At 36.5% G+C, this 13,158-nt stretch overlaps 1 protein-coding gene across 1 annotated transcript; it reads right to left on the reverse strand.

Moving 5' to 3' along the window:
* Positions 1-7,431: 7,431 nt before the first annotated feature.
* tmsb1 (thymosin beta 1) lies at positions 7,432-12,130 on the reverse strand. The gene is made up of 3 exons (XM_047352828.1): positions 11,977-12,130; positions 11,042-11,156; positions 7,432-7,907 (listed from the first exon to the last, which is right to left on the reverse strand). The coding sequence occupies exons 1-3, from the start codon at positions 12,088-12,090 to the stop codon at positions 7,864-7,866; spliced, it is 273 nt and encodes a 90-aa protein (XP_047208784.1). The 5' UTR covers positions 12,091-12,130; the 3' UTR covers positions 7,432-7,863.
* Positions 12,131-13,158: the final 1,028 nt, after the last annotated feature.

Consider the following 13,158-nt stretch of genomic DNA (forward strand, 5'->3'; position numbering starts at 1 on the left):
TATCTTATACAGGTACATTTCAAGAAATTTGAATATGCGTTTCAGTAAGGCTCGTATTTTCGGATTAAAAGTACGTTTTGAAACAAAACAACAACCTGTAAACAGCTAATAAAAATATTTTTAATGAAGCCCACATTTTTGTATATATTTTATTTGTCTAGTTTAATATCCTAATCTAAGAAATTTAATGTGTTTTCATTCCCTGAATCATCCCAGAAAATCACCATAATTAACAGAAATAATAGCTTTAAAACATCAGTCTGCTTGTTATTGAGCTGGTGTAAGCTTTCCTCTTTCTCTTCCAAATCTAACAATGGTCATGTTGGCCAAACACTTCAGTTTTAGTTTCATTAGACCACATGAAATGTCTCCAAATATTAAGGTCTTTCTTTGAGTGTATTTGCAAACTATAATCTGCCTTTTTATGTTGAATTTGATGTAATGGCTTCATCCTCTCTGAGTGGCCTTTTAGTCCATATCGGTACAGGACTTGTGTTAGTGTGGATTCAGCCAGCATCTTTTTCTTTTGATCCAGGATTGATAAGCAAATTTAACACCAAAACATCATTGGGACATAGATTCTGCATCCTTACTGAATAGTATGATGGCTGGACATTCCCATGGTGTTTACATTTGCATAGACTTATTAATAAAGGTGGACATGGCAATTTCAGGCATCTGGATAATGTATCCAAGAGGGAACAAGTCTTGTCTGGAGATCCAAAATTCTCTCCCTTATGCCTTAGCTGATTTCTTTTCATCTTTTCAAGGTGTCATAAAAAGAAGCAGTGCGTTTGAGGGATTGTCTTAAAACACAGTTATGGTTATATATTTACATACCCTATCAGAATAAAAAATGTTTTTGGGCGTTTTTCAGAGAATATGCTAAAATATACAAATACTTTTATGTCACCCATGGTTAATGGTTGGTTGAAGCCATTTATAAACAAATAACTGTGTTAGTTTTTTTTAGAAACTGCCTTACTGATGGAAAGTTTACATAATTTAATATAATGTATTACCCCATTAAAATCAATGTCATGTTAAAGTGTTTTGTGGTAATTGTGAATTAGTTTCTCTGATGGTAAAGCTCCTATTTCTTCTGGCAAAAAAAACAACTAAATTCCATGTTTTTCATTTGGCTGTCTTGTATAAATTGCACTTTAGATTTTTCCCCTAAAGAGACTAAATTATATTAAGGTCAGAGGACTAAAGTGGCTACATGAGAACCATTGACAGGACCAACAACCTTGGGTTTTCAATCATTGTCACATCCAAGCACATCACATGTGCAACTATAAGGCAGATTAGTGTAAATTGTCCTCCAGTATTTTCTGAAAAATTAGTGTTAAATTCATCTTGCCATCAATTTTGACCAAGTTGTTTGTTGTTCACACATTCTAAAAACATTAGTGACCCACCTTCGTAGGAATGGTTGACTTTTCAGGATGGACACTCAACGTTTGAGCTCTTTTTTTCTGAACATCTTGACACAGTCACATTTATTCAAGAGAGTCCTGTGTATCAGATAAAGTTATTTGTGGAGGTTTTGTTTTGCATATTGAACATTTATTTTCTGCTGGCTGTGGCAGACATTTTGTTTGCTTTCAACAGAATCCATAATTTTCCACTTTTTGAGTAGATCGTGAACACTGCTGGCCATTTTTAATTCCTTTGATATCTTTTTGGATCCTTTTTCTCTATTATAAAGTTCAACTTCCTTCTTCCATAGATGTTTTCATATCTGTTTTGCTTTCCCCAGCAATATCAGAGCAGCACTAGATGAAACATGCAGGGGTTGGTCAGGAGCTCATAAATTCCCTGACTTTCTACTATATATAAACCACTAATTACAAGCAAGCAGAACCCAGGTGGGGGTGGTTTTCATTAATATCCATTTGAACCATCTTGTGCGCATGTCATCAGGCCAAAATATCTGCTTTATGTAAACTTTTGCTAAGAATAATTTGGGTGGTTTCTTTCATCATTATGACTTAAATAGTGCAAATTACATGTTTTCTAATAAATGGCTTCACCCGATTACTAATCATGAGTGACAGAAACGTTTTTATATTATCATTCATATTGTCTCAAAAATATCCCAAAAATCAGAATTTATGGCAAGGTATGTACTGTATATATAAGAGCATACAGGAGTTTGCATTGCCACAACACCATGAACTGTGGTTTCCCAAATTGTTTAAATGCATAGTAATCTTAGTGTATGTAAACTTCTGAATTTGGAAAACATAATCTCCCACTGTTCTGGAATTGTCGGGTTTAAACAACCTAAAATACTTATAACAGCACAAAACAGCAAAAAAAATAAACACAAATAAAACATACATGAGGTACAGCCATGGTGGGGATGGATTTATTCACCAAAGGGACTCATTTTAGTCCATCCAATCCTGTCAAACCTCATCAGATCTTTGGTACAAAACAAAAACTTTCCACCTACTCTTTTTACTCACTTTCTTTTGTCCTGCTGTTCTACTTTGCAAGTCCATCAAAAATTACTTCTTAGCCCTCTGACCTTTTCTGCTTTCCACAAAAACGTCCATTCTTATCTCCTGCATCACATCTCTCTCTTTTTAGTTACTTTTAACCAATAATCTACATTCTCATAACCTTCTTTGTCCATTTTTCTTAAATCACGTTTACTTTTAATGTACTTTTAATTATTGCATCCTATAGATTAACTAATTTTTTAGAGTTTAAACGACCATCATAATGATATGTGGTTATCCATTTATCTAAATATTTGAATTTTAATATATTATTTTGATCCTGTGCTTCTATAAATTTCCAATCTTTGCATTGTAATTCATTTTTTAGTTTATTTTTACACGGCCCTTTTCCCATTTTGTTTTAAATTTTTTTTATTTGGTCCAGTATATAAATACCTAGGGTATTCTAAATGCTGGATTTTCTGCTCAATAGGGTGACAAAAAAATCTCCTTTTGTGGTAATTCTCACTTCAACTCTTCCGGGTGGAGAATTCTTGCCTTTGCATCCACAAAAGTTAGTCACTTACAATCCTACTGCTTTGGTATGAGGCAAAACCTAGTGGTTTAAATCCTCCAATCATTTCTCACATGCACATATTTTTAAATGCGGAATGTTCTTAGTATTTTTGTTAAAATACTTAAACGCGGACTCCGCCGTCCTGGAAACACGGAATTTTTAGTATTACTTCTTAATACTTTTCCAGGACTCCGCCGTCCTACTTTTACCTGTTAGGGCCTAGGATTCACAGGGTTTTATTTCACGCAATGACCCCCAGTCATTCGTCACACTTTTTTAATCCAAATTCAACTCACCACTTTGTCTTCTCCTCTCTCTTGGAGTTCCGTCAGCCGTCAGACCCCAGCGGGCGGGCCGAGATCCAGTCCCGGAAAGGGTCTGTGAGTCTCCCTGATGAAGACTGCCGTGCGCACAGTCTTTACTGGAGTCCACCAACCCGCTGGAATCCTCAGGCGTATTTGGAATCCGGCTCCGAAGGACCAAATAATGTCAGGTTCAAACAACCTAAAATACTTATAAGATCACAAAAAGAAGAGAAAGACAAAGAATTCGTTACTTTACTCGCTGCGAGGAGAACGGACAGAGATGTGCTTTCAGTTACAAATCTCCTACCGCTCTGAAAACCATCTGTCCGTACCTCTCTTTTTATTGTCTTTGGGGGCTCCCTAGTTACAAAAAACGTTGCTCTCTAAAGGATGGGAAAAACAGCTGCAACGTATACAGGTCATAAACACCATTATCTTGTAACAACACACTTCCACAGTCTCCCCCATCTTAAGATCAGTGTGTCTTCTGTTCAGCACAATCAGCCACCATCTTTATGACCTCCTCAACTGTGACGGCCTCCTTTCCAGCTCCACCTTTGATCCTTACCTGCAGACAAACTCACACATACATCATGAAAGGTTATAAAGATTGAATTGTAAAGTTAATAGAAAAGGAAAAAATATAAGATATATCTATATACAATTATTCCAACAGGAATATAGGATTATTCCATATAGGAATAACTTTGATAGTTCCCACCGACCAAGCAGGAAAGGTTTAGTCTGATTTAATGTCAGAAATTTCCCAAAAGTGAGTACACCCCTCAGATTTTTGTAAATATTTTATTATATATTTTCATGGGACAACACTGAAGATATGACAGCTGGATACAATGTAAAGTAGCTTGTATAACATTATACATTTGCTGTCCAATACAAAAAAACTCAACACACAGCCATTAATGTCAAAACTGTTGGCAACAAAAGTAAGCATAGCCATAAGTGATAATGTCCTAATTCTGCCCAATTAGCCATTTTTTGTGATTGGTTGAGCAGCTACTTGTGTTAACCTGTTAATTGAACAGGTGTAGTTTATAAGGTGGCCAATAAATATAATATGTAAAACCAAAAAGCTATTTTAAATGTTATCTTTAGGCGTTCCATAAACATCCAGTTCCGAAACAGATAAATTGATTCTCTGTTTAGGTAATAAATGCAAAAATGCATAAAAATCAAGCAGAACAATCAAAACAATATCAAAGAAGGATTTATATAGATATCTGCAACTCAGGCATTACCTTCAGAACCATAACAAATGGAGGAAATTATCTAAAGATATGACGAAAATTGAAGAGATTTTAATATCAATAACACAAGGTGAATTACAAAAAAGGCTGATTTCAAAACTATATGGAGCTCGACAATATGAATCCAATATTAATAATAGGGATGTTAAGGAGAGATGTGAATTAGAGGCCAACATTGATGACTGGGAGGAAACATTTAGGTCAGGGCATAAATTAACAAATAGTTCAACACAGAGGGAGTTTGATTGGAAAGTGAATATGCGTTATTTTAACACCACTATCGTTACATCAAAATTTGGCAAAACATCTAATTTATGTTGAAAGAATTGTGGTGAAGTGGGTGATTTCACTCACATATTTTGAGACTCCCCTAAAATTTAAGACTTTTGGAAATACGTGCAGAATGATATGAGGAAAAGTCTTTGGACCCTACTGTTTATATAGTGGGAATAAGGCCATGATAGACAAAGAAAGTAAATTTTTACTGGGGATTCTACTGCTGAGAGCAAAAAAATGCATAACTTGTGCATGGTTGAGACCACATTGTCCTGATATCACACAATGGAGAGATACAATTAGAAAGGTCTTCATTATGGAAAAAATAACAGCTAAGATATAACTTAAGCTGAAGACTTTTGAATCTAAATGGAAACCAATAATTAGATTTGTTATGGAGTCATTGACACCTCTTGTTCACTGAGGTGCCTTGATACAGCACTCTGGGAACAGCCTATTCGTTCAGAAATGTCTTTCTGTGTCTTACCCTCTTGCTTGAGGGTGTCAATAGTGGCCTTCTGGACAGCAGTCAGGTCGGCAGTCTTACCCATGATTGGGGTTTTGAGTGATGAACCAGGCTGGGAGTTTTAAAGGCCTCAGGAATCTTTTGCAGGTGTTTAGAGTTAACTCGTTGATTCAGATGATTAGGTTCATAGCTCGTTTAGAGACCCTTTTAATGATATGCTAATTTTGTGAGATATGAATTTTGGGTTTTCATGAGCTGTATGCCAAAATCATCTGTATTAAGACAATAAAAGACCTGAAATATTTCAGTTAGTGTGCAATGAATCTAAAATATATGAATGTTAAATTTTCATCATTACATTATGGAAAATAATGAACTTTATCACAATATGCTAATATTTTGAGAAGGACCAGTATATTTTCCTTCTGTCCCATTGTCTCCTGTACTTATCCAGAGTGTTTCATCTTGCAGCATGCAGCCTTCTCTGGCTCTTTTCTTTCACTCTGAGTCTAACAACAGCCATAGACTGAGCAGCAGTCAAGGCTGTTGTTATGTTTGTGTCACTACAAATCACATTACCTTACTTGTTCTTATCCACAAATGGCGAAAACAAGGAAAAATGGTGAGCCTACCTAGCAAAGGCCAACCCACCAAAACGTCTTCATTAGCACATCGAGGACTAACCCAGGAGGTCACAAAGAACCCAGAACAGTATATAAGCACTTGCTCAGATAGTGTCAATTTTTAAGATCAATGAGAAGGAAAGTGGGCAAAAATGGCCACAGGAGCATCAAAGCAATTGGAGCATCAATGCCATTTTTGACTTGCACAAAGTTTGTTCTACTACAGATCCAAACACAGAGGGCTGTCTCACATGTGGCCCCAAAATATCTAGCTAAATCAAAAGAATGTAGCAAAAAATATTCTACAATCCAACATTTTGGAGTTACTATGATAGCCTGGGGTAGCTTCAGGACCTGGATAACTTGCTGCAATTGAAAGAACCATGAATTCTACTCAATACCAGAAAATCTTGTAATAGAATGTCCGACCATCATTCTGCAGCCTTAAGCTAAAGGAGTTTTGAGTTTATTTTTAGTTTTGCAAAAAGTCAATGATCCAAAGCATACAAGTAAGTGCATCTTTGAATGTGCCAAAAAATACAAAAAGAAGGGTTTGGAGTAGCCTAATCAAAGTCCGGGGTTCAATCCAATTGAGATGCTGTGACCTTAAACTGGCTGTTAATGCTCCAAATGTCTCCAATGGGGATGAATTTAAAAAAACTGGGCCAAATGTTCTCCACAGCGATGTAAAACTACCAAAGTCAATTGCGTGGATGCTTTTGGTGTCATGTACTCGCATGCTGCAAGAAAATCTTGCCTCAACAGGCCCAGTGTGGAAAAAACCCACACAAGCTTAAGCTATTTGCAAAAACAGTCTGGGACAAGCAATTAGTCCAGATCCACTCAATTCTGATTTTCTTCAATACAGCCTTTCAAAGCAGCTCAACAGCAAGGAAATGCACAAAAAATAAGTCTCTGTTCTGTGTACTAAATCATTTTAAAAGAGCAAATGCAACAGCCACAAATGTTGTCATGACATTTTGAACTTAAAAGCTACATTTAAAAACTAAAATATATCTTTCTTTGTCAGCCAAGAATGAAATATATTCACGGCTGAAACATTCTTCTCTCCCTGCAGGTTCAGACCTGTTGGTGGGTGAGAGATCTTCATCAGAATATAACAGAAATATTTTGGTTCCAGATGGTGACCTTTGTTTTTAAGAAAGAAAATGTAAACAGCCAACATTATGTAAGGCAAAATGTTTTAAACTGAATCCCACATCAAAAATGAACAGTGGTAAGTTTGTAAGAGATGATTAAATCATAAAGTAAATAAACTAGATCTCTTTATATTGTGCAATCTCAGTTTTATTTGATATTTGAATCTAACAGAACATCTGGTTGAAAGTGTTGGAATGTAAAAAATCTGAGGCACGTTCTAACAAAACTGTTACAGGGCCTCTTGAATATCTACACCATTTGATGTGTGAAAAGTAAATTTTAGACAAATAACACAGTGACTCATCTTAAGCAAAAACATTTGTCACATTGATTTTTATTAAAACAAAAATATCTGTATCCTCTTATTCTTCACTACATTTCCATTAAATACACCATTTGCAGGCATACATTTGGTGTTAATAACAATTACATGTCATTGCAGTATTTTTTTATTTTGCATTTTTGTTTAAACCTACACCCAACACTTAGTATTTACTGCCTTCAGTTCAACACTGCATAAACTACAGAGAAAGAGGATAATAAGCACCCATTGCATTCATATAGATTGGATTAAATTGAGATCATTTGCATATAGAGCAACCTTTAACCCCATTTCTACTGAAAGATGGTGGCACAGACATTAGCAGTAAAGAGGAAGATGGTCGGACTCTGAACTGGAAGACAAACAAGGTGATTGAGCGGGTCAGAAGAGGAAGAAGAATCATGGTTGGGGTGTTTCAGTTGTTCCCCTCTTTTATGGCCTTCTTCTCCTCTTCAATTTCTGTGTGAACACAAAGGAAAGACAGATGAGGTTTATTTTCTGAATTTACTTTCAACCGTAACATGCAAGACCACCGTCAATTATTCTGTACACAACCCTCTGTCCGAGAATGCCGATGTGTGGGTGAAAGGTAAAATAGGAGAAATATTATGTCAATATGACAACCACTGGATTTTTGCAATGGGGTCCTGCAATACACTCATACAAATACATGCACTGCACACAGTGATGGTTTTGGATATGGGCGATATAGCTTTATTATGGGGCTTGTAGGCAAAACAAAAGAGAAAGAAAATCTTTAATTTGCCCCTTGAAGAGTTTTCCATTACTTATTTGGAGGTCCTGCTCATTTGGTGGGGTCAGTGACAGAAAAAACAAATGATATACAACTGGCTGATGATGCTAAAGTTGGTATCTGATTCACAGCTTATTATTTGGGCGGTAGTGTTTTTCAATTTCGGCAATAGCTAAAATAGCTAAAATATTGCCCATATTGATATGCCAACACAATGCCCCACGACGCCATTGTGTTGGCGGCCATTCCAAATGCTCACAAAGGACAAATAAAATAAAAATTGTGCTCCAAATTTGATTTCTTGTTGATGAATTATAGAGCTATTTCAGTTTAGGAATGATTATGAAATACAGACTGCAATCTGTATTTCATAATCCTTCGTTCAAAATCTGAAACAAGTTAAGCGGTCAAACCCTAACAGAGATTCTTTGCAAACACAACTGGCACCATCATTTTATTTGTGAAAACAAAAACAACTATAAAGCTTTTGGTATTCAGACCTTTTTAGGTTGAGTCAAGCACAAAAACCACAATTCATAGATAGTCTTCCTCAAAGCCATGCAGAGGCCAGACCATCTCAGTGGGTTGCAGCATTTATTTACCAATTTATTTATTTATGCCGATACATATTTTTTTTGCACACCACATTTGAATACCCACCCCCCAGCTTCCTATAAATGGTGACAGTATCACACAACTTACAGGCTAATATTGTTTTCAGATCTGTTTAGGTGTGCCAGTCCCTAGGATTTTCATAGCCTCCTCCCATCTGGCCACCCATTTTAAAGCGTTCTTTTCTCTCTGCTGGAGCAAATTTGCCATTTTATAATCATCTAGAGTGTGTGTGTTTATCCAGCAACTCCTACATGGTTTTCCACATGAACTTTTGGCACTGCACTTCAGTAGTCAGATGTTTCAACCTCTGAGTTTCCCAAATCATCACGTGTGCACAGAGTACAGATGAACGGGCACTCCTGTAAAAATACTACGGTACTTCAATCCTACAAACTAGCACTTCAATCTACAGTCAGTGTTTCCTACATTGCCATGTATGCCGGTGTTAGGTGGGTCTAGAGTGAGGAAATGAAATGCATTTTGAGGAACATAAGGCTCTGTCTAGTCTTTGAAGTTTGTGTTTTGAATTCTGATGCACTGGGTTTTTGAATAGTGCATGTATACTCTGATAAATGGGGTGGAATTTACTTTTTTGCATAAAATACAAATGCATTTATTCAATGTGCATCAGGTGAGTTACAAAGTACTTTAATATTTTCCAATAGTGCAGAAGAAGTAGCAGAACACGTTACATGTTTCCTGTTTTCAGTTAAATGCTCTGTTTTAAAAAGGTGCCGCCTACCTGTAACCTTGCTTACATGTTGGTCACAGTGATAAGACAGACATAGTTTGGTTTCCTCTTTCTAAACCTAGCTTCAATGGTACTTTGTGTGAGATTCTGACATTTAAAATCAGAGCCAAACAGGACAAATCCAGTTGTGGGTACTGACTAAGAAAGGCTTATTTTTGACACACCTGGAGGAGGGGAGCACCACCAGGGATGTGTCATGAGGGGGCAATGTCTCCTCAGATAAATTTGCAAAACCCCATTTTCAGAAAGTCTTATAAGGGTATTTTTTTATTTACTGAATATAGATTTAAGAAAGGATAAGTTAATTAGTTGCAACATTTAATAATTCATTTAGTCTTTTATGCTTTTGTTCATTTTGCCCCTAATTAATATAGAGGCAAATATAATAACAGCACAATGAAACTCTTGAAATTCTGGTATGGTTTTCAGTGTTCATGTAAAAATTATCAGTGGCCCAGCAAATAAAGTGTCATTTTAACAGAGTTTATGAAAGGAATGGACTTTAAAATGAACCAAGAATAACATGTAAAACCTGTTAATGAAGTGTTACTATTTAAAACCTTGATGAGATGCGCTGAAAAAAACTCAGGGGTTATAAGAGCGTTCATTATCTGTTAGTCTAAATATAAGTTACACATTAAAAAAACAAAAAAACTCTGCTATCAGTTAATTATTACCTCAACTATTAACATACCAACAGGCATGAGGAATATCTTGGAACTAATCGACATGAGATGCATCATAATGCCTATCAACATTTTTGTTAATATTTTTCATCAGTAAGTCTAGTGTCTGTATTTTTAAACTTGTTGCCATCCTGCTTGAAAGAGGACAGTGAATACAGGGCCCCTATTGTGCTACAGTGATCATAAATCTATGTTCCAACGTTTATAAAGTGTTCCAGTGAAAAACTAATAAAATGAACAGATGCTAGCAGAGTCTCCTGTTTCTGTGCTTCCCCTGTGACACACTAGTCTGGGCTAGATTTAGATTAAGAAAGAGGTAGATCAGCCTCTGGTGGTAAAGGATGAGCATTTTGAGACACTTTTTACATGTTAAAAGAGATGCTAACTGAGTTTACACCCCCTTATGGTCTATATTCACTCCTATGTCAAGATAAAAAAGTGAACTTTTCATAGTACCAACCAAGAAATAAGGAAGCCCCTTATGCTAATAAAATTTATGATACTTGTAAAAGGATAAAACTGGTATGGGCATATAAATCAATTGCTTGTGGGTGGTGTCATGCATGGGAATTTAGTAGAAAAGAGGGACTTATTCTCAAGTGACTAGGTGTGTACCCTCTTCTGATCTGTGATGCAATGTTTGCCTTTATTCATGATTGGAAGGGAGGGGTTGAAGCATTATGAAGCCAAGTGAAAAAAAGGTGAACGGGGAAACAGGTGTGGACAAGACCATCTTTTGTTAAACTGACACTCCCACCCACATCCCCCCTTCTTCTTTAACACCTACCCTCCTTGGTTGGGAGATGGTTTTTCTCTTGTGTGTTTGTCTTCTTGAGCTTCTGTTTGTTAAAGTGTTCCACTTCCTGATTGACTGGGTTGCAATCTCCCATTTTGGAAGAGTTCTGTGTGAAAAGAGGAGAGAATGCAAAACTTAGGTGCATATAGCAAGCAATATTTAATACGTGCCCATTCAGGTGAGGAAAAAAAAAAACTGGGCCCAACCTAGGTTGGAAAAAATGACAATAGTGATCTATTTTAAAAGGCATAATATAGGCTATTTGGGTGTAATGCAAAAATCTCCACAGAAAGCTTTTTGTAAGGAATCCTTTTACACATTTCACTGTTATTTACAGTAGACGGGATGGGGGGATAAAATGTTAAAATTGCACACTGACTTGCTTTTATGTGTGGATAGTAGATGCATACGAAATGTGCAGTCTGAAACAGGGCAAAAATGCACGTGTTAACAGCATTTTTACAAAGACATACACAAGCATGCAGTATGCATATTTAAGGCAGAGCCTTTTTAGGATTTTATCAGCTCACCAAAATCTTATCTGCATGTCCCAAAGGGTTGGGTAGCATGAAGAAGTGTGTCTACTTTTTAAACCACAATAAAAGGTACAAACACACCCAGATGCCCATGAATGGTGCGTCAGAAGCTGCTGCATTAGGTGACCTACAAGTCAATTGCTTCACTTGCAGTGACGAATGCAGCGCTGTCAGGTAGCTGCCAGGTGTAACGGCGCAGTTCACATGCAAAAACAGCACTGAGATGGCTTTATGGTGGCTTAAAGCAAAATGTTACATAACACCGGGCATAGACTAGTGAGACTTTATAAATATCATGAAATAATGAATTCCTTTCAGATTACATTGATTCTATATTATTTAAGTTTAATTTGCCAAATGACAAAAAGGGTTAAAAAAACAGTTTTTTACCTGGTACAAGGGTGCTGTGTGAAACGGTCCTCTCCAGGTAAGATGCGCCTGCGTGTAATCTGTGCAAAGCCCAGGGTTTATATAGGGACAACACGCCCTTCTCCACGCCAACATGGACACGATCACTCTGGTTCTGATTGGCTCAAAGAGCTCAGGGGGAAGAATTTTAACTGGACACGCTTCATTTTACACTTTAAAGTATTTCCACCCTTCGTCGGGTTATTACAGTTTGTTCTTTGAACATAGATGCTTATCTCCTCTACCTATTACTAGGAAAGCGATAGTATTTAGCTCCGGTTTTTATACGTATGACTGATGTAACGTTTAACCTTTTACAACACCTCCATCTAGTGGCCTGCATTTGACATGACACTCCAGAACCATAATGGATGACCAAGAAAACACAACAATGCATGATTGATAGGATTAATGTATTAGTGCATTTTGATGGGGGGAAAAAGAGAACATGGTTTATTGATCCGTTGTTAAGTGGCAGTGCTGGCTGACTGCTACACAGCACTTCAAAGCAGTGGCGCTGGTGCCTAAATGGTGCTTTCTTTTCTGCACCCCATACACAACTAAACAAGCACTCACTTCAGCCCATTTAGGATATACATGTATATATATATATATATATACATATATATATATATATATATATATATATATATATATATATATACACACACACAGTACAAACCAAAAGTGTGGACACACCTTCTCATTCAAAGAGTTGTCTTTATGAATATTGTAGCTTCACACTGAAGGCATCAAAACTATGAATTAACACATGTGGAATTATATACTGAACAAAAAAAGTGTGAAACTACTGAAAATATGTGTTATATTCTAGGTTCTTCAAAGTAGCCACCTTTTGCTTTGATTACTGCTCCGCACACTCTTGGCATTCTGTTGATGAGCTTCAAGAGGTCGTCACCTGAAATGGTTTTCACTTCACAGGTGTGCCCTGTCATGTTTAATAAGTGGGATTTCAAGCCTTATAAATGCGGTTGGGACCATCAGTTGCGTTGTGCTGGAGGTGGATATAGTACACAGCTGATAGTCCTACTGAATAGACTGTTAGAATTTGTATTATGGCAAGAAAAAAGCAGCTAAGTAAAGTAAATGTTTTGAAGCATCTACAATCAAAACAAACAAAAAGAAAAATTGAATACACCAACA

The sequence above is a fragment of the Girardinichthys multiradiatus genome, chromosome 23 (assembly GCF_021462225.1).
Source record: "Girardinichthys multiradiatus isolate DD_20200921_A chromosome 23, DD_fGirMul_XY1, whole genome shotgun sequence".
NCBI lineage: Eukaryota > Metazoa > Chordata > Actinopteri > Cyprinodontiformes > Goodeidae > Girardinichthys > Girardinichthys multiradiatus.

What these genes read in the sequence shown, in the direction of transcription:
- tmsb1 (XM_047352828.1), bottom strand. Translation starts at nt 12,090, where the DNA reads ATGTTGGCGTGGAGAAGGGCGTGTTGTCCCTATATAAACCCTGGGCTT. An exon ending in ACACAGCACCCTTGTACCAG is followed by an intron (nt 11,157 to 11,976) that starts GTAAAAAACTGT and finishes CTTTTCACACAG; the next exon opens with AACTCTTCCAAAATGGGAGA. An exon ending in CCATCTCCCAACCAAGGAGG is followed by an intron (nt 7,908 to 11,041) that starts GTAGGTGTTAAA and finishes GTGTTCACACAG; the next exon opens with AAATTGAAGAGGAGAAGAAG.